The sequence below is a fragment of the Liolophura sinensis genome, chromosome 6 (genome assembly GCF_032854445.1).
Source record: "Liolophura sinensis isolate JHLJ2023 chromosome 6, CUHK_Ljap_v2, whole genome shotgun sequence".
Taxonomy (NCBI): Eukaryota; Metazoa; Mollusca; class Polyplacophora; order Chitonida; family Chitonidae; genus Liolophura; species Liolophura sinensis.
The window spans coordinates 60,177,669-60,205,341 of record NC_088300.1 but is presented as its reverse complement, the minus strand read 5'-3'; the positions used below and the strand labels follow the sequence as shown (position 1 = coordinate 60,205,341).

The window sequence follows — 27,673 nt, the reverse complement described above, 5'->3', positions numbered from 1 at the left end:
AGACGATGAGCTGAAACTTTTATAGGATACAAAACAAAACCGGGCACTGCATGGTATGGATGTCTTACTGGATAGAGTGAATGTAACAAGTGCGCAGTCGAAAAAGTTTTGTCCTTTTTAAGCAGATGATTAAAGGCTCTTTGTCCCAGAATTACTATACGAAAGGTGGACAGCAAAACTTGTGGAACAACGACGTTTCAGAGTTTGCAAATGGTCACATTTAATAGGGGAAATACGGCCCTGGTTGACAATCTGCCTCAGTTAATAGACGTCACTTATAATCGCCAGGAGGGGGTGGGGGTGGGGGGTGGGGGCGGTCTCCGTGGTTCAGTTGATTAGCACGCTAACACAGCGTAATGACCCTGAGGCCTCTAAGCAATGTGCTCGCTGTGAGTTAAAGTCCAGCTCATACTGGCTTCCTCTCCGGGCGTAAGTTGGAAGGTTTTCCAGCAACCTACGGACGGTCGTGGGTTTCTCCCGGGCTCTGCCCTGTTTCCTCCCACCATAATGCTGGCCGCCGTCGCATGGGTGAAATATTTTTCAGAATATTCTTAAAACATCAATCAAATAAATAAATAAATATAATCGCCGGCAGCTGGGGCTAGGCTATAACATGATGAGAGAACGCTATGACGCTTCCAACAGCAATTGTGATAATATCTCAGTAGTTATAGCTCGCTTGGAGTTTAGCATGAAGGGGATAGAGCAACGACTGGTTGGCTCGTATCAGAATAATGGCTCGGGCGGGACGGCTTACTCGCCTTCGGTAAGTACCCACTACATAAAAGAGCGGTGGAAATCTGTCCTGCGACAAGGAGGCACATTACATGCACTCTAAGGACTCCTTCGTCGTCATATGGCTGAAAAATTTTTAAGTATGACGTTAAACCCCAAGCACTCACTCACTCAGCAATTAAAGACCAGTGACGTCCAACAAATTGTAATTAACATCACGGCATTATTATTTTCCTAATTCTTCTGTAGCATTGGTGGTGCTTCAAGCATTTGAATGAAGGCTTAGCTAGAATCGAATGCTGAGGAAAACTGACAAAAAGGAAGAATCTCCTATCTGATTTTACTCACCGTGCTGTTGTACCACGTGAATGTTTGGTTATATGTAACTGTGTTTGTATATTGACTGACAAAATTTAGTTAGTATTCATTTATTTATTTTAGTTTTAGCGATTAGTTTCACGAATGGACTGAAATTGCATTCTTAACCATTCGTATGGTATTAATTCTATACTTATAAATTATATAGAAGTGCATATGTCGTACATATATAAATACATGTCTGTATTTGTTTTATGTATTTGATTGGTGTTTTACGCCGTACTGAAGATTATTACACTTATACGACTGCGGCCAGCATTATGGTGGGACGAAACAGGGCAGTGCCCGAGGGAATTAAACCCACGACCATCTGCAAGTTGCTGCAGATCTACCGACGTCCGTTAAATCTGTATGACCATATGGAGACCCCTGTATACGAGGTTAGTTTTGTGGTGTCCCCACTTAGGATGATATCTTTTTATTCCCAGATGCGCTATGTTGTATGTCCTCAGATATCTATAGCTTTCTGGTACACATACAGGCAGACCCAGAATGTCTTGGGTAAGTAACCAAGCATAGTAAAACCTAAGTCAGAAGCCACATCCAAAACATCTTTTGGTTTCAAATCATCCTCACCGGGTCAAATTTAGGTCAGCCTATACATAAATCATTTCCCTACCGGTTTTGTATATGAACATGAATAAACCCATGTTTGGTCCATTATATATATATGTATATATATATATATATTCGTTGCTTTTCATGAACTGATTTCATTCAGGGAAATACACTAAATCTCACATTCATTTAAGTCTCGGAAATAGTGAAATAGTGTGTATGTAATGACCAATGTTTCATGCAGCTCATTACACTATATATGCGTCTTGTACCCCAGATACACGCTATGACTTTTTAATTCTTTCAATTGCGGAATGAATGTCTTCAATAAATATCATTAATATATAACATAATTATAATGTTCTGTCTTAGACTATATGATTCCTAAAGAGAAGACAACATTTCCAATAAACTGTGGAGTAACAAATAAGCTGAACGTAGGCCCTATCTGGATCTGATAAAGTCGACTTTTACGAATACAGGGGGCCTACAAGCAATCCCTAAAGTCGGAGTCGGATTCGATCCATTACAGAAAGCAGGGGAATCCCAGGATGAGTTCATCGTTAAGGTCATTCCATGGAATGTGCAAATTAAGTCTCTCTCTCTCTCTCTCTCTCTCTCTCTCTCTCTCTCTTGTTAATCCAGTTCATTGAACATTTCTTTTTCGTCCTCTCCATGTCTTTTTTATCTCATGCGGCTCACTAACTAACAATATCTGCCAACACTACCCTGACCCTTGGCTTTCTTTGTACTGTTGGCAAGCGACCTTTGCCATTTATAATATGGATTTGTGGCAGATGGTACCCGATCGATACATGAAACTTCACCTGATTGGCGGCTGCCCCGTCTATCCGTTTCCCATGGTGAAAGGCGCATACATCTAAGAGCCAGACTCCAAACCTATCGGGATAGTGTTACTTGCCGTGTACGGATATAAAGCCATTCAATTCTTACGGCATTACATGTTCTTTGCGAAAAGTTCACAGGCGACACAGTGTGTAGTCACGTCTTCCAGGTCAATATTAGAAGCATTTACAGTGAACGACCGTGTCACAAATGCTGGCAGTAATGTGATCGTCGCTGAAGGAACGTACAATACAGACAGAGAGAGAGGGAGAGAGAGAGAGAGAATCCGCGTGGAGGTAGAGCTATTATGCCTTCAAGTTCTTCAAACTGTTGAGACAGCTCGGCAAGTGGTATTAGCATAGGTCGTATTATATGGAGATATCCACATTATATCCCGCAGTCGGCCTGCTGCATGCATACAGACTGAACTGGTCAAGGCGAGCACATGTAGGCTGATGGAAATTTATGTTATTTAACCCAACATCTGTTACCCAAGGGGCTACCTGAGTTGTGAGAATAGAGAAATATCCGGGTGTTTGATGTCGGTGTACACTGTACATGTCCTTAGACCACACGAACATATGACTGATTGGCTGATGGAGTATAGGCCCTATTGATTACAACACCCACTCCGGCACACCAGAGATTCCCAGAGATGCGTACACAGCCCTCAGGAGAGGTCGGCGGGAGGATTCGTTGATGCTTTCTCTTTGTTAACTAAAGCTTGACAGACATATCCAGCAGACAGGGGGAGCACCTCCCCCAACCCCCACCACAAGTCCGTTTCCGGCTGGGAGGGAATGACCGGGAGTTTCGCAAGGAGCTGGTGAGGATTGCCCGGCCAGTGAATAGGAGACTAGACTAAGATACGCAATGGCGCTAATTACCGCACTGAGAGCTAGGGGCGGCGTGTCTCGGCTCTTCATCGGTCTGACATGCCTGGTCATCAGCGTGCAGTTGCTGTTCACACTTCTCACATGGGGTAAGTCGCACAATGTTCTCGTGCTCATGTGATAAGTAGTACTGCACTTCACAATGTCATCAACCTGAACTAACGACGCCCAAATTTAGCACATTTGTAATGATTTATAGGCCCCAGTCGGCGTTAGTCTTCCGTTAATTCTATAACCGCGTAGTACTGTTTACTTAATATATAATGCCTGGTGGCACTCGACCCATAAAACTCGTCACCATCGTAAAAGTGAAGAATTCTTGAGTACAATAATGCCTGGTGAAATAATATAAAAGGATTTACTCTACAGTAAATTATATAAAGAAAATATATTTCGCGAGCGTCTACGTTTCCTATCTATAGTGAGTCTATGTAAATCTTACTATAAACTTAATTTTTTTCATTGACGTAATATATTCAGCTAACATTTAATTCTGTCCTTTCATTTCCATGACCTTGTATTCTGACTATAATTTGCATCTGACAAGGGGCTGTTCGCTATAATTCTCTCTGCGCTTAAAGCGATTTGATTTTTACATCAACTGTTTTTTGTCTGTAGCTTTACTATGGTCGGGAGGTATTTATTTGATTGGTGTTTATAGCGTGTAATTTTTCACTCATATATCGGCGGTCACGTTTGTGGGTGGATAAAGTTAGAATGCACAGGGTAAAGCACGAACGTTCAACAGGTGCTTGACAAGCCTCCATGCGCCAGCGACAACCCAGGATTTGAATGTAACTCTCGCTTATTTGCATGGCTACTGCTTTAGTTACGTCACATACAGTGTTCGGTGCCTAGCGGAGAGCTGATTTCCGCATTCCTTACTGATCTGAAACAGTACTTTAACAGTAAATTTACACCAGGATATGAATTTGCATGATTAGATGCTTATATGCGTTAAGGTCGTCCAGGTCTCCTCGAGTCTCGTATATTTCATATCAAGTAGACGATATAGGCCTCTCTACCAGATATACATGTGCAAGTACCTAAATAGCACTGAAAATGTTGGAATACTTCCTGTCGTTTTACTTGCACCTACACTGACGTGTGAAGGCGTGAGAGTCATTAAATGTGTGTACATGTACTGTGTTACCTTGCTTTATCCTCTCAACAAGTATCATTATAAAGGCTTTGCATGGTATATGACCCGACGCGGGTCTCAAGACTTCCAGGCGGACGTTCTATTAGGCCACCGAAGCGGTCATTCTTCGTGGGATTTGTTTGATTTAGACTAACTGACCTACCGGGAATCTTAAGGGTGTTCGCAAACCTGTTTTAGTATTCCATAGTCAGTATGAAATTCCAATTCCTTAGCTTCCTTCAAGAGGTTTGACCTTGAGATTTTTTCTGAATTCTACACTATATTTTCAACTCACGTATATAACTATTATATCCGTTCGTAATTTGTACGAAGAAATTTGCAAACAACAACAAAATCAAAGTGTCTCCTAATAGCGGTAACATACCGTAAAAAGTTGATCTTTTTATGCTGTAGGGGCTCGTAAAGTGAATGTATCATGCCTAAACATCATATGCTCAAAATCTGACCCACAGAAACTGCTTATCGCAGCAAAAGACGAATGGTCACGCTTAATTTACAAGAGGTCGCATTTCAGCGGTAAAAGGAAACTATCACAGTATCGTGGTCGCTGCTATGGTTTTACTCTCCTTGCTGCATGTAACCCTATATTGTGCACACAACTTGTTAGCCCATTTGTACATTGCTGAGACTATATTCATGAACAAAAGTAGAGCAATCGATGCAATATGCAATGGAAAAGGACCCCTTTCCAACGAGATAAGAAATCATCCCACTTCAGTGCAGCATTGGGGTTTAATTTTTTTCATGCAGAAAACAAGTAAAACTTACTTGAATATGAAGCACAATTACTGAAGAACATGTGTGTGAAAAATTGAAGTGATGCAATATATAGTAATTGTTTTATCAAAAGACAAAAGCAGGGTCAAAAGCTGATTTTGCTATTTTAAGGCGTTTTCCAGTGAGAATTCCTTTTATAATTAAGATATGATTACGTGAACCAAAATCATTGATGTCTAGTTAGGGAGTTGTAAGATATATCGAAGTATCGTGTTGGTTCAAGCAATCATATTTTTATAAATCGGGAGAAAAAAGAAATAATTTGAAAGTTCAGAGGAACCCTACATTCACCATAATATTTCATGGCATTTAACGTGTTGTTCGCATTGGTCCAGTGTTAACATGCGTGTTTCGTAACTGCTGTGTAGCGCAGGATACTGAGTTCGATTCAAAGTCCAAGTGTTCGATTTTCAGTGCTTAACAAAGTGAGGTCATAGAGGGGGGATAAATTTGAACTACACAAGAAATTCTTTTTTATATTTATTTCAAACTATATGTTAGACAAGTTTAAATATATTATTGTAAATTTATACAGATCATGTACAGTATACACCCAATAAAAGCTAAAGGCTATTTACTTTAGCTAACAGCATATCCTACAATAACACTGAGAAAGGAACAACTGTTTATCAGTTTAGCTTCGTAATAAATGTTTATTTATTAAACATTTATTAAAGAAACTGTTATATATTTACGGTATATTCATAGGACAAAGCTTGCTTTGTGAAACATTAGACGGTAAAAAGATATTAATCTACGCATTTAACGGCAAACTCTATTCTGATGGTTAGCAACGAATATTTTAGCTCTGGCCTATTCCATCGGCTACACCTGTTACATAACAACTTCAAGGTCATGGTGTAGTCTCATTTCGCCTACTTCTTTTGTTTGAAATTAGAAATTGGAGGTAGGCGAAATGATAATCCCCAAGGTGTGAAGATAACCATTTAATGGGATTAAAACTCCAGGGTGTAATCCGATTAAACCTCAGGGACCGTGTGGACAAAAGAATGACCCAAAGATGGACGCATAGATCATAGTAAAAAACATATTGTTAGGAATGTAATGCATAAGAGTGGTAAATAGATAAGTGATAAATGATGACAGTTAAAAATTACAAGTGTAGCAAGAACGATGCTTTGTCGGCAAATTCCACCAATGTCAGTTGTTCTCCCTGCAACTGTTCTTTCAATCTTTGTAACTTCTCGTCCAGAGTCCGATAATCAGATTTTTTTCTGTTCAGTCGGTATTCGTAATTATTCCACACAAGAGTTACCCCACCTCTCGTAGTTGGTATGAATTCAAGTTGTGCTTGCACTGCTGCCATGATGTTACTTAATGATTGTCTCGTTTTTGTTTATTTACTGGTTTTAGGGCCACTTTCCTGGCGGATATCGTGGCCCATCAAATCAGTGTTTTATTTATTTTTTTTTTTTAACACACGAATATTTTGGTTACATAACACAGTGCGTTGGTATACTATTTACATATGTACATGAGTCAATTGGTGGGATTAACCTCTTTGTGGTAGCATGTTACAGCTTATTGTATAGGTTCAAATGCTGCCATGGTTCAAATCATGCCAATGATTGTCTCGACGTCTGCGATCGTATTTATTGTGATAAGTGAGTAAAGTTCTGCCAGTGTCACTCTGATGCAAACGGTATTCCCCATCAAGACTTCAGTGAGCATTGCGCTTCTACTAAGTTCACTCAGCCGATGAGTGAGAGACGCTCAGTAGGAACCCATTAGGGGGCGTGCCCCCAACCATCTACAGGATGCCTGTCCGAAAAATCTGAAGTAGGCGAAATGAGACTCATAAAGGTGTGAAAGTAGGCGAAATGAGGCTAAACCAACGTCATACCAGGGAAGCCTTTGTGTCACTTCACAGCGGATCTGTCACTGTGAACAGGTTGGCTCATCTAGTTTCCCATTCAGTTGTAAGCGTCTATTGTTGCGGTGAATTTGAAAGTTTTGTGGAAGGAAAGTATGTTCTAAAGGCGCAATCAATAGTCCATCGTGTGCGGAAGAAGGCTTATAATACTAAAAATGTTGGTGAATGGTCACATGGTGACCTGTTTGTAAACCAACAATTATATACCGTAACAACAAAATCAACTGAATGAAGTGTGAAGACAAAGTTCCTGTTCGTTTTATTTTCTGTAGATGGTTCGCAGAGCTAGCAAGGCCACAATAATTGTGAAAAGGTATCAATGACGAGAAAATGAGAAAATGTCTAGATAAAAAGTTAACAGCCTCAAACTCTCCTTTATGTCTACATGGGTAAAATAAGTCTTAAATTCGTAGTCTTCGTATCTATATTGATGTCATTTAACGCAAGGGGATCCAGTAAGCCCATGGGATTAATATAATCCTTAATTACCTATAAGTGGAGTGGTGCCATATAGCCTATATAACTCAGGTGGTACTCGCTTCAAAAAGAAAGTGGCTTTATGTTCTAATTAATATATATATCTATGGTATGCTTGGGGTTTTTGCGTCGTACTTTACATTTCTTCATTTGAGGACGAGGTGTGTGTCATGCCGTCAAAGTGTTGTCACCACTGAAGTATCATGCCGAAGACACCAACCAGGACACTCCAGCCAGTCATGTACATTATACTAAAACCGGGCAAACCAGTTCTGTTTCCTTGCATGAACCTCTCAGTGCGGAGCGCTGAGCGATGCAGCAACAAGCACCATTTTTAAATTCTACACAATGTACACCGGAACTTTTCGCAATAGATCTTAAATCTTAAGGCAACATTGATGAGGTGAACAAAATTCCAATTACTAAAGCCCAAAAATAAGCTTTAAGATTGTAATTCAAATTTTGATTTAAGTCAAAAATCGGCCATTTACATCAGAAATCGTGTCCTGCAGATATCGATAATGTCAAGTGATCAAAAACAAATACACAAGGAAGTCCCGATTGTATTCGGCCTGAGTATACATAGTTTTATACTGTACACATATACGCCAAATATGGATTGCTCGGCTGCTTTATACGAACCAATGGTAATCTTGTATTCATCTGAGGTATTTGTACATTTGTCTCTATTATCTACCGATATAACTCTATTTAAAATTTTACGTTTAACCAGGTGTCGCCATATAGATCCACGGTTCATTGTCATGGTGCGAGTTATAAAATCCACGTCTATAATGTGTGATCACCTGGGTAATGCTATAGCTGGTGACCACTAATGTCTCGAAAGGATATTGTCATGATCAATTTCAGGTAAACGACCTGGTATGGTAAGGCGGGGAATCGATACTGACCATAGCTGTAAATGGCAGCTGCTTACACTCTCGTAACGCTACTTCTTTTTCAGTTTTGTTTTACTCTTCTTTTTCTGTTATATGGCAAGCATACAACTCATAAAGCTCCAAACATGCAATGAAGCAATGTATAGGTCATAAAATCAAAAAATGGTAGATTGCACCAGTCGCACTGAAATATCTTTTTTTTGGAATCAGACACCGTAGAGTGGGGAAAATCACTGCAACACAAGTGTAATAATTTCTGAAAAATCATTGACCACGAAGTTATGCATCAATCAGTTCAATTTATAGTTTAAGCTTCATACATCCGCTACGCACAATATGTTAATATTAATGGTAGGTAAAGGGACCACATGTGCTCTTAACCAAGAGTCGCGTACATGATTTCACTATAGTTCTCACGTAATACCATAGCTTATCTAATTCTAATTCATGACAGCACTTATTTAATGCAAGGCGGCCTAGATCTTTAATCACAAAAATGCTTCTAAAGAAAAAAAAAGCCCACAAAGATTCGAATCCTTCCTTGAGGTGCAACCTGTTCTCTGTGGTTAGTTTCACTGTGCTGTGAAAGATGCCTTGCAGAGTATGGCAGAAATACGTATTTTAAACCTGCTGAAACATGACAAAACTGATAACGTTATAAAGTATATGTTTTTACATACGAAGACAGATATTAACCAAAACGAAACTTTGACAGCACGTAAAAATACACACACAAATGTTTCAGTAAAAATATTTTTCTGGTTAAAGTTGATCATAAATTAAAGACACAGTGTGTCGTTGGAACGAAAAATTGGCGTCAATGATCGAGAGTGTATTTTTGGCGCGTTATTACTAAGCTACCATGTCTTTTATAGCCGAATAACTTTGTGTGATTCGACCAAGTTTTATACTTCTAATTTGGGAATTTACATAACTGTGCCGGGATTTTGAAATTTGCATTTTTTTTTTATCGTACCTGGGACCGACCCTCCTCCTTACCGTACCAGGTCCTTTGGCCTGTTTATTCAAGCAATTCGAAGGTTCTCCCTGCAGGTGAGAAAAATTTCCAGCAAAATAATAAAATAGAGATCTTGCACTATTGGCCTGCAAAGATGATAGCTAGCCTTGATTAGGATGCAGTTAGTGCAATGCCGAAACTCACTTCTCAATGCGAATTTTCTTCAGAATTGTAGGACTAACTTACACGCGGAATCAGGTCTATCTGATAAACAAGTAAATCTCGCTTTAAGGATACGTGATAGGCTTGGTTTGTATTTCTTAATATGGGGTTTATGATGTGGACTAGCATGTAAAAGTTAAAAAAAAAATCTTCTTAGCTTTCTTCTTGGGGCATAAAACTTCGTTAAACTACAATTTCCCTAAGGTCCCAGCGGCCAGTCCGGAAATTAAGTAGCCTGCTGTGGTGGCATTAACGGTGAGAGCTGTCAAAACAACTTTCTGTGGCGGACAGCTCATCGATGGCGTCCTTTCCAAAAATTTCCATCAACTGATAGAAAATATTCATAAAATAGAGGGGTTATTAAGAAATATAAAATATGCCTGAAAAGTGAAAAAAATTTCCTGTTTTTTTTTCTGTATATCCTTCTTCATTTTCCTTAAACCATACTCTTCGTTTTAGAGCGTATCTTTTGAAGCGTGATATCGCCTGATATGAATTCCATGTCCATAGTTGGATGAATAGTCTAGAGGTTTTTAATACTTGTGTTATCGTCAGCCAATGGGGCTCTCCAACCCTTCACAAAGCTATGATTATTCATAATCTCTTGTGATGTTTTTGAAATAACTAGCATTAGATAGAGGGCGCTGCTCTTTCGCCAGATCTGCTTCCCTTTGTAAAGGGCTGGTGAGACCCATTAGTTTCAAGCCCAAAGAATAATGCATGGTAGCTTGGTCCTCGTATTCAAGATAAAAAGACGCCTTACTGGTAACCGTCATATTTATTTTCGGTCATTTTACCCCAAGATTAATCCAAAATTTGTACATTTAACTTTATCCTTCAAGTTCCACATGCACGTCATCAAGCTGTACATGATTTAGCTTTCGCACGGTTGCACAGTATACAACTGCCACTTGTCCGGTTCTAATACGCTTCGTTGACCGAATTTCTTCTGTTTTATCTGGATAGTTGTCATTTACTTTTTTACGTGATTTCCATTGGATTGTTCATTATCAAATTATGCAGGTCCATTTTATTGTATTCCTTTTTACAGTATTGGTTTCAAAACAAACCAAATTTCTTCTGTTTTCTGTGGATTTTTTCCCATTTGCTTCTTTGCATGATTTCTACCGGATTGGCCAATGTTATAAATAGTACATGGCAATTTTATTTTAATTTTGTTACAGTACTGGATTCGAAACAGACTGTCCCTGATACTAACTGGCTGGCGCACACGTTTGCTGTATGTTTAGGCTTCCTTGCAGACGAATTGACCACTGCCTATTGTCGATATTACCAAGTATATCCAGTCGTCTGCATATACTTCTGGCTGTATATACATCTGGGTGTGGACGAATACCATTGGCTGCACTTGACAACATAAGTGTTTATTGGGATTCCTATCGATTTCACCCTAGCCATGAACACACTACGCCAGATGTTTCCTTGTTTGTCCGGCATGTCTTGTTCAGCAGCGGTCAGCTATAGCGCAGTAATGATGTGTCGCTTCACCGGAGAATATGAAATAATCCTAAATGAAAAAGTCGATACTCGTCTCCTCGTCACGTAAAGTGAAAGGCCCATGTTAAAAGATTAGATGTAAAAAATTAGACACACCGATCGACAAACAGACAGAACGATTAACCAGGTGTTAAGCACTGTAAGATTGTAAGCCTAAGACCGTCCGAAAGGCCGACCGAGAGACCGGCGGACATACAGACCAACCGACAGACCGACCGACAGGCAGGTAAACAAAAAAAGCGACTTACATATCTGCATGTTGCAGCTAAAAAGATGGTCACCGATCACACTGATATACCTTACGATCTCTCAGAGCACAGCCAACTCGCAACGTCTAAACAATAAACAATGTATAAACCAACGTATATACATTGCTACAAAGTGAGTGGAATCGAGCATGACTTGTTTTCGACCATGTCTTGCTTGTATTCGAATAGCCTCAGGATACGACAAGTCGTTTCGACACATTGCACCATGTGAACGATTCTTTATCGCAATCAAATGACGTACAGCAGGTACATGTATATCAAACAGATACGTTAACATTTTCGAGCAATATATGTGCATAGTTGTAGGCAAGCTCTCTCATATATGCAAATGCAGGTATAGAATATCTGGATTGTCGTGCAACCAGTTTCTGTTATGTATGGGGTACTGAAGAGTGTTGGCCCCCTAGGGCCCAGTAGGTAGATATATACCTATCATGTCATTTTCCAATCAAACTATGTACGCCTGCAGTGCCAGCTTTATGAGTTAATATCGTAGCAGTCATGCACGCAGACCAGAAAAGGCTTTTAAGAATTGCTAAATGTCGCTTTATTGAATGGCCAATTATTATGGTCCTAGATAAACATAAAGCCTATTTATGCAACAGTTGCTATAGGATGGAGCGGATGATTTTGATCCTGTATGACAAGAAAATTACAGGCATCTATGCGTGTGTGGTATAGAGCATTTGATGGAAATATTGTAAGAACTTTGGCACCGATATAGATCGCGCCGTCCATTGATATGACCGAGGTGCATTCGTGCATGGAGGTGACTGGGTCAGGTGATAACTATTTACATTTGTACGAGGTACTTTCGAGGGTGTTGAATGCTCAGTGGGTTGCCATTTTAGATCTTGCATGCCATAACTGACGCTATTCACCACTGAAGCGGACCAAACGCTGCCATGCTACAAAACCGGTCAAATATTTTTTTCATATTTTTTCATTTTTACAAAATACACCTTTCGGCCTATCAACATATAAATACACGTGCTTCGTGCGGGGTTATCTAATGACATAAAGCCATGACATGTGTTTGGCCTGTGGCTACATGCAGTTACACAGGTACACTGTTTTCAGTAAGTTTCACCCGTTACATATACACAAAACCGTTCAAAAGTTTAAGCTCGGTGCAAATTGCACAAGATTCCAGCACAACATAATATTCGCAGAATACATCTCGTACAGATGTGAATATGGGAGTTGAATGTTGTTTTCGAATTTTACCTGCCAGGGGGAAAGTAAAGTTGGCACAAGATTCCAACACTACATTCAACTCAATATTCACAGCTGCATGAGCTGTATTCTGGCGAATAAGGTGTGGAGTGTTGAGCACACGGAGCTGTGTGCATTGTCGTTTATCGCTTTGTGTACTGTGCATGTACTCGGTATATGTTCCACTACAGCTTTGTGTACAATCCATATATCCAATGAGCCATCCAGATAACCTGTATTATATGTATTATGCATAAGTGCAATAAATATACTTTGCTGTATAGATGTAAGTCAGTTACCGCCTTTTGTTTCGATGTGCAAGCTAGATGATCACCCAGAGTCGGTTATCTTTTGTCACAGCGGTCGCTCAGTTCTCGACCTCTATGACAAAAGATAGCCTGGACAGAGTTATCGCCTATCTTGAACACCTGAACCTCAGGCTCATATGATATGCGTCAGTTTATGTTCGCTTTTTTAAATCCTAAGTAGCCAACCTGCAAATATTGGGTTTTATTTATACACAATATTGGATGTTACCGTAAGCTTTGGTGTAGGAATGTACACAATATTACTGGTTCGTGATGGTGACAATTGTTACCCTCTGTAAGTTAAACCAATGTTCTGGTCGCGATGGTTTTCCAGGTGTTTTCAGGGTAAATTGTCGTCACAATATTTTAGAGGTCTATATTGCATGTAAGGCTACGTAAACAGCAATCTTAGACTTAAGCCAAAATTTCAAACTGTGTTAAAGTTGTTGTTTCTTACGAAACAAGGTCCAAGTATTGCCTGACAACGGAAATTCTGGGTAAGCTATTGTAAAACAAATTTCTGCTAAACAAGATAACAGAAAGGAACATAAGTTGAACGATTAATTTTGATTTAAGTGTAAGATCACTTCTTGATCCCGCTGCCTGATTCTGTGTGGATGTAAACAGTTTGGCTCAGCGCCTCATATATTCTTTGTATACGTGAGGCCATGTTGGATCTCTAGGAAAGAATTTCGTGTGGTCTCTCGTCGTATCCTATGCAATAACACGACAAACTTGTCCACGCATTTTTTTCTACAATGACAAACACTCCATAACTTAACCGATATGACAAAGACTGCACTTCTTCATAGGTGAACGTACATGTATTCCCCAAATTCTGGAATTTTCAAGCCTGTCTGTAAAATTTCCGTTAATGTGCATTCACTGTGGTTTGGATAGTGTAATTTGACAGTCCAAAATACATATCCGTTAGTGGGGAGAGGGTGACAAAAATGAACGGTTGGCCAAAATTCACATACATACATACATACATACATACATATATACATACATACACACATACATACATACGTACATACGTACGTACGTACGTACGTACGTACTACATACATACATACATACATACATACATACGTACATCTCCTTCCCATTCAATTTTATTATAAATTTCACTGCTTATAATTCAGATTTGGATTATCGGTGAAAGAACTGGATGCCTTTTGCAGAACAATGTCGGCTACTGGGCTCCAAACAGAGGTGAGAATTGTTCTCATGTAATGCACGAGTACTTTCCTACCAATACGCCCAAAAATCGGCATCGCAAAAGCAAGAGTGAACAACAGACAACAGAACAGTTCAACTTAGGTTCGAATTACTAAAGGCTGGAAACTTTCTCCATTTGCCTTCACATGCAATGCACCAAGATGATGAAGGCCTTTCCATGCACCTATACAATCATCGCGTGCGCATGAGTGTTTATGACCTGCTCTATCAGTTGTGGCAGGCTATAATTTCAGACCATTGCAGAAGTAAACGAGTGTCACTATGTGAATACCCCGCCTGTGCATACATATTGATTATACTCTTACCATAATAAATGATTCAAAAAGGGATGCCTGAAATCATTTAATCTCTGCCTTGTGCAATCATTAAACCCTGTCATGCACTTGATTAAATATGAGCCTTAAAGGGATAAAGCCTCTCGTTTATCGCCATTTTGCTTTTAGATATTATCAGGAATCTGTCAGCCATGAGTATACTTCTGCTATATTGCGCACAGTGAAGAGGGCTCAGTCAATATCAGGTCATGCCACGATTCAGACTCCGTGCTCACGTGAACAATTTCACAAACTCCAACTTTTCGCTGAACTATTTCCTAAAACAACGCGACATGGAGGACGTTGAGATTCTAACCATCCATTGTTTGTATTTGACAGCTTGAATATGAAGTATACGATTACAACATACATTAGTTTTCATGCTGTAAAATGTGACACTTAAGCACACAGTTTTAAAACCGTTTTTCTGTGTTATTTCCACTGACATGTTTTCCATATTAGCATATTTATTAATTTTAGTTATTAGATTGGTGTTTAACGCCAATAAGGCACCATCTGTGAACACGTTGTTAACTGAAAAGACCAAATTCTAGTGCAAAATATATTTACACAAAATGTGTTACGTCCCCATTTATAACATTATTATACAAAGCCAATATATAAAACGAGATGGCCCTAAATACCTACCATAGAAAAATTTTCGAATGTCTTTCTGCTTAAAGAAAAATCGAAAAACATATCGAAGACCATTTTTTCGCCATCTTTCATTAGAATCCCCTTGACTTGATCGGTCACGGCGTCATGTTGAAAATTCCTTATGTTTATTTACGATATACCTATATACATTTCGACACTTAGATAAGCCTGAATCGACGTTGAATAGGTGAGATAAATACAATGCCTGGAATGTAATAGTCTTTAATCTCTCCTTGAGTGAAAGAAATCACGCAGCTTGGTAAACGAATAATGGCAAGAACACTACATGTATTTATATATCGTCTCATCTGGGTTGAACTTTGAAGTGCATTGTAAGCAAAATATCTAAACACACAACAATGAGGCAGCCGTTGTGCGGATAACTGTTCGTATCACTGATCTGTTCTGGCTACACAGGGAATTGCGTTTGCCATTCACACACATACCAAGCAAACAATGTTCAGTTCGACAATGGCTTTTATTTCGGTATTTGTACCGTTGTCAGTTCTATATGTTTGGCCAACTTTCATTCATAATAAACGTTCATATGGAAAGAATTTAAAGAACAATGTTGACTTTTGCTTGTAGTTGTAATGTATAGCGTTCAAAAAAGCAGTTTGACCTCATGGGAATTTTGATGAGTATTGACAATACTCTACTTTACTCTATGTGCAGTACAGTTTTACTCTGAAGTCATTGTTAATATGTTATACTATCATCAAATTTTGATGCGCTGTCAAGTGAAGTGTATTTTTCACTATAAAATCAATATAAATAGCTAGACAATTGCTATAGCTATTGGAGGTAGAAAGCTCGAAGGGACCGGCCTCGATAGCACTGTTCGCTCCAGGAGGCGGTGGATCCAGGGTCAATCCTGGGTCGAGTCACACCTAAGACTTTTGAAGAGAAAGTTGCAGCTTCCTTGCTTGGCTTTCAGCATTAAGGGGATAGTGCAGCGACTGGTTGATTAAAGACCACCAAGGGATTCTCTTTAAGTGAAATGGGGCACTTTTTAAGTGAAGTAATGGTTCATGTTAAAAAATTGGCATCCCCTCCGGCCGTAAAGGGGAAGGCCTTCCAATAACCTGCGGATGGTCGTGGGTTTCCCCCGTGCTCTTTCCGATTTCCTCCCACCCTAATGCTGGCCGCCGTCGTAAAAAGTGAACTCTACTGCTTTGGTTATTTGTCAATCGTTTTCACAACATTAACCATAACCCTATATATATTTCTTTCTCAGATGGGAAAGGAGTACAACAGGCTACCGTTAAGTCCTATGAATTCGGATTGGTCAATATGGGTCATTACGGATATGGGTCCTCAGAGACGGCTTCAAAGGTAAGAACGAACAGTTAACGGTAAAATACTTGATTTGATAGCTTTAAATACTTTTTTACTACACATGTGCAATTTTTTGTGTGCAATTGCCAAGTAGACTGCGTCTGTTGAAAGTCCAATATACACGCAAAAAATAATGTGTTAATTTTAACAGAAAGTCTGTTGTCTGACTGATGTTAGAATGTATTCTGATATTTCATCAGATTATTCTGAATAAATACACATACCAGTATAACACACATGTTTAATTAATTCAACATAAAGATTCTATTAGACTAACAAGATGCTATGGTGAAACTGACAGAATACATTCTCGTATCACATAACGTTCTGTTAAAATTAACAGATTAATTTTTTGAGTATATAGCCTTGACTATTTTCCGCCCAAAGTGATTCTGGTATAAGTTCTATGTAGTCAGTTTTTTATTCCTGTCTTTGCCATGAGGATTTGTGGGCAAACTGGTAACGTAGCATTCGTGTGTTATGACAAAACAAATGGTCAATCCAGCTTGGACCCGAGCCGCCATTGCGCGGGAAACGATATCCTTGATAGTGGCAGGCTCTTAATACCGATCCCGCTTGAGGGTTTGACTGCTGTTTAAGTTTCTAACGTTATGTCTACTCTGTTCATGTTAGCATTTTCATGAAGTTTAATGGTAAAGTCATCTGCTAAGCATATTGACCTTTTTAAGTCAATTGTAAATTTTCTTCCTTTCATTATACCCATTTGTTGATATTATGATATACATCTGCGCATTTTAATGCATCTCGTTTACAAATTGCATTGTATGTATGGTATAGAGTATTTGGTAAAGAAAGAAAAGAAAAAAAGACATGAACATGATTCGACAGACGAGACAAGGTACATAATCATAGTCGAATGTTATATTTTTCTATATATATTTTTATATTTATTCGAGCGGAAGGGTGTTTTCTTCTGTTAATTTCAACTTGGCATGATCATTAGGGTGAACTGTGAAAACCCGTTCAAAGCCCTACAGACATAACAGTGTATTGAGATGACATTTTTTCCCCATCATGATACTGTTTTCCACATTTTATATCAGGTAATGTCTGCACATATAGAAAACTTGTTAAGAAACAAAAAATTTTGCTATTTGATTATTTAATGATCGATAGTTTTATATATAATAAAATAATGACTGAATGACATCCGTTATCATCATAAAAATTTGCCTCGTTTGTTTTCAGACTTGCAGTTGTGGCGTTGAGCAAGCTGTAGATATGGATAAAGCCAGGTTACTGGGGAAGCCTAGGAAAGACAAAGGTATATATTAATCTGTGGTCATATCGTATAAATGTCGTAGGAAGTGGAAGGAAACAAATGTTCTCGGAAAGGTAGGCCGTAGAGATAAAGGAAACTGTGGTCTATATAGTAACACAGCAAATACACTTCTGAGATGGTGGTATTTAGGACTCGAGTCACAATCATGCAAACATATAATTGGATCATGAAGTTATTTCACCATATGATATTACAAATATAATTAAAGGCGTGCAGCATTGAGGGTAAGACCAGAGCGACCACGACACTGATGTGACAGCTGACAAATGGTCACACGTAACAGGAGAAATACGGCCTCTTGCCAGTTTACCTCATACAGGGCTTTATTCTGACTGTCCATGTAAATACTCCTAGAATCATGGCTTTGGAAGGCTAAAGTAAAGAGAAAAATGCAGTGATGTTAATTGCAATTTATTACGAGTGACTGGTAGAATTACTCAAAATGTCGTGTTGTCATCATACTTAACATACAAATCGGGGTGTCCCTTCTTGTTCATGTATCGACCCTTCGGCCCATGGATTATACTACAATAGGGCTCTTAACACTAGTGTTTTTCACCAGCCTTGTATAGGTTTGAGGGAAATTCCATGCCTTTTGTATGGAAATTTCCCTCCGCACACATGTCTGCACTGAGCTTTCAATTCTCCACTCACATATCGATTTAATGCGATCTCCTCGGACGAACACAATAACTGACTTTACATTGTCTCAACTGACTTCACACAAAGCCTTGGCATACGCTTGACTTACACACAAGCCTTTCCAGTTCGAAACTGAATGCGTGTAGCCTTGAACTACGATTTCCTTACAATATTGGCTTCAGGCCTGTTTGGTCCTTAGTTCCTCTTACAGATGAAAGGCGTTCACCAAGATGCCAGTGGTGTGCCGATTCCCGCGCGATGACGAATCGGGCCCATGCCGGATTGACCATCTCGTAATCTTGTAACAGCAGTTCTACGTTACTGGTTGGCCCACCAACAGTAATATCAAAGGCAGGAGCAAACACTAGACTGAACAACTTGAGCACGAAATTTCATTTCATTTCCACTTCATGAGGAAAGGTTCCCCATATAAGCAATATTGCAGTTCTATGGCGCACAAACTTGTATCTATGTATCCAAAGGTTAAAACGGTATAACGGTACAGCATCTTTTCTTATTTGATAAGCTGATTGCATTTATGGTCTCCAAGCCGACTGTACCAGCTAGCAGATCTTTATTCACAAGCACGTTGCCATGACAACACGTTGCCATTCGGAATTATTGTCATAGAAACCGTGTGTATAAGGCGTGTTTCACTGTATAATAAACAAAAAATGAAAACACTAGCGTGCATTATTATACAAATTTATAGATCACAGAGATATTAGTACCGTAAATGACCTGAAATTTCGTCCACAAAAGTGCATTTTCAGAGGCAAATATATGTCTTAAAATATTTTTGGCGCTGAAATTTACAATTTTCCAGTAGAATATCACCCCATATTTCAAGCAAGCTTCTAAGCAGCTTTCTAAAATCAATAGAACTCAAAGATTCAGGAAGTTAGTCATGGACGAAATGTATGGCCATTATGGTATACCCAGTGAGTAACTTGGCGTCGAAGACCTCTTCCGGGATGTTTGCCTAGTAACAGAAGATATAGATAAAAATACATGTATATATGTACACAAGCCTCAATTTCAAACCCAGTGGCTTTTGTATGAATATGCAGGACCCTACATCTATAGCCGACCGCTCGGAAGAGGTCTATAGCGTTGGTACTCGAGTTCAGTGAAAATTTGCAATGCTGTGGCTGAGAGTTTGTGTCATTGGCATTTGCCATCTATCACACTGTTGTCGCTGCTCTGGTTTTACTCTCTGTGCTGTAATCTTTTATACTGCAAGTCTCAGATTCGTGTTTAAGTCTGAGTTGGGTTGTACCCAAACCTTAGCAAGTGCAAATCCACAGTAGCCCACGATGAGACAAAATGAAAGAAAAATGACCAAATCACCGACTGAGACAGGCGAAGTTATTTATAAAGCGGCTTGTCAGCCGAAGCTCGTCTAATATTGGTGCTTGGTTTACTGAGAGTAAATCGTTATCAAAAAGTATTTCTTGACCTGGTTCTTAGAAATCTCCTGACAAATCAAATCATTCAAATCTTGGGATGTTCACAGTAAATAATGTATTTAACGCCTCTATACCTGCATGCATGTTTGCCAACAAGGGAATGGCGTTGCTAAGGACTAGGTAGCCGTGTAATACTGTCAGACCTGCACTCAGCTGACATGCATTAGATAAGTAAACACTTGAATTCACAGATAACACTGAAGAGTTTACACTTTGGGTAAACTACCTTGTTATAGTATGATTGTTTGTGAAAATGGCAATGGTTAGTTTCATAGTATCAGGAAATGTTAACATTTAATCTTAAGTTATCTGGTCCATTTTTTTTTTCAGCCACTCATTTTGTATCGTTTAAACGAAAGTCTGACCCAGTTTGAAGTAGAAATGTTTGATGTGTTTATAGCATAACAGCGCGAGCCGTTTTACTGATTACTAACATGTATAACTTATATCCAGCTACTTGGTAAACAGTCCCTTAATGTACATTTATCATACACCTATGCGTATTTCCCGCCTGCGGGCGAGGTCGATACGGCGACGCAACTTCAGAGAACTCGAGTAGATGCGAAGATGCAGATCAGCACAGATTGAGGGTAATCTCTATTTATCATTCAGATTTATGCAACCCAGGATTGCAAAACAGTAAATCTAGGCGTCTAAACATCCAGGGTTGCAAAACAGTTAATGTAGCGTCAAAACAGGCAACCATATATCAGCCATCTACATAATGTCAGCAATCGCATGCAAGGCCAATTTCCAAATCAACTTCCAGCGCAATGGACCAAAGAACTAAGGAAGTGCATAAAGTAAGAAATTAAAATGGATTCTCGGATTCTCGCAGAATTGATATAGGCCCTACATCGACTGACATTACTCAGTGTATTAAATTTTATTTATTTATCTGAACTAGTGCTATTGAAGAATATTTCACCTATATAAGCCTAAAATAAGTTCAGTAAACGAAACCATTGTATTTTGTCCAATATTGGGCAAACCTATTGATATAAGGCCGCAGACGGTCTGGAGGGAAATAGTCTAAGCAAACAAAAAGTTGGATAGAATGAGTTATAACGACTAGTCATTTGATGTGACGTTAATGGCTATCTTCGTGTTTTCTTTATATTACAGGATTTCTCACTATCGGAATACCGACAATAAAACGTCAAAACGGGACCTATCTATTCAGTACGCTCGACTCGCTCGTCAACCGTACGTCTACCGATGAGCAGAAGGAAGTGGTGCTAGTGATATTCCTGGCTGACTTCGATTTGGCAATCAAAGAGGAAATGGCGCGCCAGATTGAGCAAAAATACGGCAAGTATTTGGAGGATGGTTTCATGCACGTCATTGGTGCGCCCAAGTCATTTTACCCCCGCCTCGAGAACCTCAAAAGGACTTACAATCATCCGGAAAGCCAAGTAAAATGGCGGTCTAAACAGAACTACGACTACGCCTACATGTTCAAGTACAGCGCCAGGTTGTCGACTTACTACATGCAGATTGAGGATGACGTTGAAACCATGAAAAATTACCTGACGGCCATTAAACATTATATCAACGACCAAAAAACACCCTGGGTGTGTCTAGAATTCTCCACGCTAGGTTACATCGGGAAACTCTACCATTCCCACGACATTGATAAACTGGCAAAAATGCTAATGTTGTTTTATGAAGAGCAACCCCCGGACTTCCTGTACCTGTATTTCAACGTCTTCCTTACTCAGTTCCAGCAACGGTTGCGGGTTCCAACCTTATTTCAACACATGGGGTACCATTCCTCTCTTCCTAATAAAATTCAACCATTGAAAGACAAACTTTTCGACAATACTGTGAAAAAGTATCATGGTGACAACCCGCCCGCGTCTATGTATACAAACTTACAAATATTCGAACCATTTTTCCCCATGTCGGCTTACAGTCTTGCCGATGGCTTTTTCTGGGCGAAAGAATCTAAAGCTGGTGACAGCGTTTTATTGGTGTTCGACCGACCCGAGAAGTTGTCCAGCATTGTTGTGGACACAGGCTCCGAGTTTCACCGGGACGACAAAATCACCAATGGAACTCTGGAAGCGGCAGTGACTTTGATGAAGAAAACGGCAGATAAAGCCGAGTGCACCAATTACGTGCATTTAGCAGATTTTACCGAGGGCAGTGTTCGTGTTGACAATTTACCAAAGATTGTCCCTTTCGACATATTTTGTTTCCGAATTAGGTTAACCGCGGATCATTCCAACTGGTTAATAATTAGGGAAATAGCGGTATTCAGGTAACCCAGATCTCGTCACGTATGGTTTTGTGTTTATGCAAAAAAAGATTTATATATTGCTGTATGATAGCGTTTATGTCACGTGTATGTGTGGTATAACCTTATTTTTTTAACGAAAATGTCATAACTTCGTTAGTTTGCGTTCGCGGAAAGGCAAACGCGAAGTGCATGGTATTTCAAATTGTTTTAACAGTGGTATGTGTGTTACAAAATGCGTGTGACGAAAAATATGTGGCAAAATGTCTGTGGGCAAATATGTGACAAAAAGGACTTGACTTTAATCCTGTCTTTACATGTTTAGCAAATATGTCTTTGGGGGTTTTATCCGAGTAGTGAATTGACGTGGCTACAAACGTCTTATCCACGACGCTTTTTAAAGATTATGTTGCTCAAAGCCCCCTATACTTTTTCAAATGGAATGTAAGGTCCTTTTTGGATTTTACTGATCAGTTAGAAATCTTTGTTTGATATATACAGACATTAAAAATTTAATGTATCAGTCCATTACATGTATTCTTTTATTTATTTTAAATTTGGTGCGGTATAACTTCGGACGCCCATAACTTCGGAGTGTTCGGACGCCTAATTAAATCTCGAATGCCCTCTGATTGAGGCTATATTACATTACAATGAACATCAAATTCAAAATATGAAAAATTTATATTTGGGTAAATAGAGCATTCAAAGGCTGTTTCCACGGGCTTATAGCAGTAACTCCATAAACCATCTTAATATCTTGGCACGTTATGAAATATGCAAAAGTGTATGAAGCATGTTTCTTTGTCAACTTTTTCCATTGTTAAACTGAACAAAAGCTCGTATGTTCTGTAGGATGCATTATAAATGTGGTTAAGCTGCAATACTGTATATCACAGTGACATTTCTTTATATATGTATGACCACATTTTAGCCCTGAACGTTTCCTGACTTGATTCTGCACAATACATGGACTGCCTGTGTCTGTCGATTGTTCTCATTTCCTAAATTTCTATGTATCAGACAACTGTGCGTACCAGTGCTATATAAAACCACGACATTGTAAAATCCTAAACTTATCTCTACTCAACGATTGCATGTGTACCTCTACCCCAAGGTTTGTATCCACGACAATACAATGGTAACATTCAAAGTCAATTGGAATGCAGGTTCTGAGGGAAAGTTCCTTTTCCGTGGCAGTATACCAATTTTCTATCACGAATTCTGTGTTTTCACGACGACGACAATTCAAATTATTATATAGACTTACAGCAACCAGAAGTAACAACAGTGTAGTAAATGGAAAATGGTCACGCGTAACCGGTGAAACACGGCATCTTGTCAATTTACCTCAGATATATAGGGTTTTATTCTAACTGTTCATGTAAATGCTTAAATAGTAGTAAATGACACACCCTCTATAACACGATGGCTCACTCTGAATTAGATGAAAAGAAAGGCAGTCATGTTATTTGGCGTTGGAATTTATAGTATACTTTAGTATTCCACCGATAACCAGATTAACATTTATGGCTGTTGGTTAGTATTACATGCAAAAGAAAATTAAATTGATTGATGGAACCCTTGAGCTTGATCACCAGATTCTATTCCGTCTTCTTGTGTGACTTAATTTCCTGTTGAGTTAATGCTGTTGAGTACATCCTGGTGGGTGCCATGTAGTAAGCCCCCTGCGGACAGGTTACCGGCCTCGGTAAGACCGATATATCGGATCCAAATCACAGTGATGCCAGCTGGCCGTTCACCGAACCTACAATGGCATTCTTGACTGGTGTTGTATAGGAAATGAAACATCACTATGTCACTAAAAAGACACAGTGTTTTGTTATATATATATATATATATATATATATATATATATACCTGGAAAATATATATATATATATATATATATATATATATATATATATATATATATATATATAGATATATATATATATAGATATGTATGTATATACGTGTAATTTATTTATGAACTTACAGTATTAAACTACAATGGTGCATGGCTCCGTACATCTTTCCAGTAGCAGGAAAGAGGGTTGTAACTTGCCTATATGTTATACCGGTAGCTCACATGCAGCCTGCTCCTAATCTAACTTTGTGCCACACTGAGTATCTTATATGTTATACATTGATGTAAATGAATTATCCCAAGCCTTATGTTCACTGCACCTTACCCAGAAGTTTATGGTATGTTTGTTTATATTTGTGATGGAAAGTTCATTCCACTGAAGTCATTTTTTTATGAAGGTGTATAATATAGTTTTTAAAATAGCTCATAATAAGCTGGTTTATTTATAATGTAAAATTTCTCGGAATGTTCGGTTTGCATTGTATCCTGTAGGTCTGACCTTAATGAAATAAATGCGTATGTAAGAATTTTTATTGTAAATTATCGCTTTTTAATCCGTATAATGACCGAATGTTGAGTAGGCCTGAATCAGAAAATCAACTGTATACGCCGTAACAATACGTATGTATTGCATCCTTTAAGGAAATCCACTTTGTATGTACAAGTACTATGTACACCCATAATAAAAGAATTTGCATACAGCGCGTTTGTATCGCATATGCTTTTCATTGTAATATTATATGTTTTAGGTGAATACCCGTGCTTGAAGTTATGGGAAAGTGGTTGAGTGCATGTACACCTATGTTGTTATGTTGTATACGTATACATATATACAAGGTCAAATGTTCTTGAGGTGCAGCCATACATAACATATATACACAAATTCACTGGAAGCATTGCATAGGAATTCGGCCTTGTCGATCTTTCGCTGGTGATTCGCGTAAACCGAAGCTCTCGTTGTTTGAAAACGTCCTGTCCCCTATACCCCCGGCTGTGTAAAGTATACTATTCCTGTCTAAATTTTAATAGGACACCGGCTATTGTCAGGGTAGGGCCGAAGTGGTTAGCGTGCGGCCAGCGCGGCACAATGATCCAGGAGCCTCTCACCAATGCGGTCGTTGTGAGTTCAAGTCCAGTTCATGCTCTCTTCTCCGGCGGTACGTGGAAAGGTCTGGCAGCAACCTGCCCAGGGTCATGGGTTTCTCCGGGGCTATGTCCGGTTTCCTCTCACCATAATACTGGCCGTCGACATGTAAATGAAACATTCTTGAGTACGGCGTAAACACATCAATCAAATAATAAATAAACAAATTATCCGTCTATACCTCAGGTGGTATGTATTTTGCTTTATTCAGAATCTTCCAGGCCTCCTCCATCCATACGTAAACCATAAAGCTGTCGTATAAAAAAAAATTCACCCATGGCGTTACACCCCAACAATTCAACTAAATAGATAAATTCGGCATTATCAAAACTCGGCCTGAAACATTTAATAATTATCACATAGAGTGTACATGGGAGCGCTATTATATAGCATTTATATAGGTTCTCGGCTGTTTTGTTAGTGTTTCTGTACACTAGTCAACATTTTAGTGTATTTACCTAGCTTAAGTATAGCCATTATAGATATACATAATGCATTGCGGTTCAATGTATATACGCGACCATGCAGTCAAAAACTTATACAGTGCGAAGTTGTAACAGAGGTTAAAAAAAAAGTATACGATTTATTGAATTCTTACTGTTCAATGGTATGACGTACAGCTGGCAAGTTTCGTATTTGGCCACTTTCGCGAACGCGCTGCATGGTTGGTTATATATAATTGTGTCGTTTTTCTGTTTACAATCAGGCTATAGGCTTGTGTGTGCTTAGTGTGTCATTATTATGCGTAATTATTTTGCGTAATTATTTTAATGATATCTGTACACATGCACATAGCTGTATAACTGATTGACGCATTATGTTCCTGTCGTTTCAACAACTGTGTACAAAAACATATACAAATGTGTACAGCATGCAGGTACAGATTAATGGTAGCATGTACAGGCACATTTATGTGTACGTTGCATACCACTTCTTTGTATACCTGCATCTTAAATGTGTATCATATTCTACGACTGTGTGGTACACATATCTGCTGACATTGCGAGCCATACACAAAAACAAAGACATGCACGTGTTCCAAAGAGTTGGCTACAAATTTGCATTTGATGATATCAAAAATACCCAGGTCGATTGTATAGACACTATCCAATTTCCACGAGCACAGATTGAATAGAAGCCTCGCTTGCCCCTCGAATTTCGTGTCAGAAGCCTGCATGTAACTGCCAATATAATTAAATGCTTATATATTTAATAGTCTTCCATCTTTTGAGTCTAAATGCAGAACCATGTGAGAGTATGGCTGGTAATTATAAGCATACATCCATATTGTAAACAGCCTTTAATGCCATTTCTGGTCAATTGCGTTTAGAATCATCAACGGAATATTCGTGTTCAAATGAATCCATGCATGTCCATTAAAGAATCGATCGTTCCAGCATAAATTCTACATGTATTCTGTAAGGTCTATCTATATATGAGAAACGTGCGTTGCATGTATATATGCATATAGTCAAACATATGGACGCCATGAACGTATAGACCCAGCAGACAACGTCGTGCAATCTGATAAATTTACAAATATGTCTTGGTAAGTTTCAGCATAACGTATATGAATTCAGGTTTACCGACACCCTCTGGCCCAATGCACAGCTGTATACTCGGAATCTTTCTGTACCAGTATAAATTCATTTAGGTTGGAGAAATTTCATTGTCAACATATAATCAGGTTTATTGGGAAGACTTCTGTTGCTATAATTTAAATTCAGATTCTTTCTGTTAGTATAAACTCCGATTGGCTGAAATCTTTCCGACCTAGTGTAAACGCAGGTTCGCACACTGGGGAATCATGGGTGGCATTTTAAAATTCATTTTCACTGAGAAACCTTTGATGTCAGTGCAAATTCATTTCAACTCAAAAACATTGGATGTCACTGAAAATTCATTTACACTGAGAAACCTTTGGTGTAACTGTAAATTCCTTACCACTGAGAAGCCTTTAAAGTCGAATTTTCGTTTCCCTAAAAAAACCTTTGGTGTCACCGTAAGTTCAAGTTCAACGGAAAACCAATGGTGTCATTAAAATCCAGGTTGACATGAAAACATTATGTGTCCATTTCCCGAAAAAAAACTTTCTTGCTACATATTTAATCTTTTTATAGCACCAAATATCAATATTTTATTGATGTTGTATTATAAAATCTACAAAAGCATCAATTTGAAAACAGCTGCAGTCGAGGAGATCCGCTCACAAGACGGAGACACGTTGGTATACTGGCAACCTTTACACTGTGGCAAAATCCGTCCGCACAGCGGAGAAAAGGTTTGGCTACAATGTTTTAAAGATGTTCAGGTCATTTTATCAGTTAGCTGAAGATCATTGCT

General features: G+C 38.8%; 1 protein-coding gene across 1 annotated transcript; it reads left to right on the top strand.

Moving 5' to 3' along the window:
* Window positions 1-2,946: 2,946 nt before the first annotated feature.
* Window positions 2,947-24,155, top strand: LOC135468524 (alpha-1,3-mannosyl-glycoprotein 4-beta-N-acetylglucosaminyltransferase C-like). Its single transcript, XM_064746821.1, has 4 exons — window positions 2,947-3,499; window positions 16,563-16,660; window positions 17,873-17,948; window positions 21,203-24,155. The coding sequence occupies exons 1-4, from the start codon at window positions 3,391-3,393 to the stop codon at window positions 22,342-22,344; spliced, it is 1,425 nt and encodes a 474-aa protein (XP_064602891.1). The 5' UTR covers window positions 2,947-3,390; the 3' UTR covers window positions 22,345-24,155.
* Window positions 24,156-27,673: the final 3,518 nt, after the last annotated feature.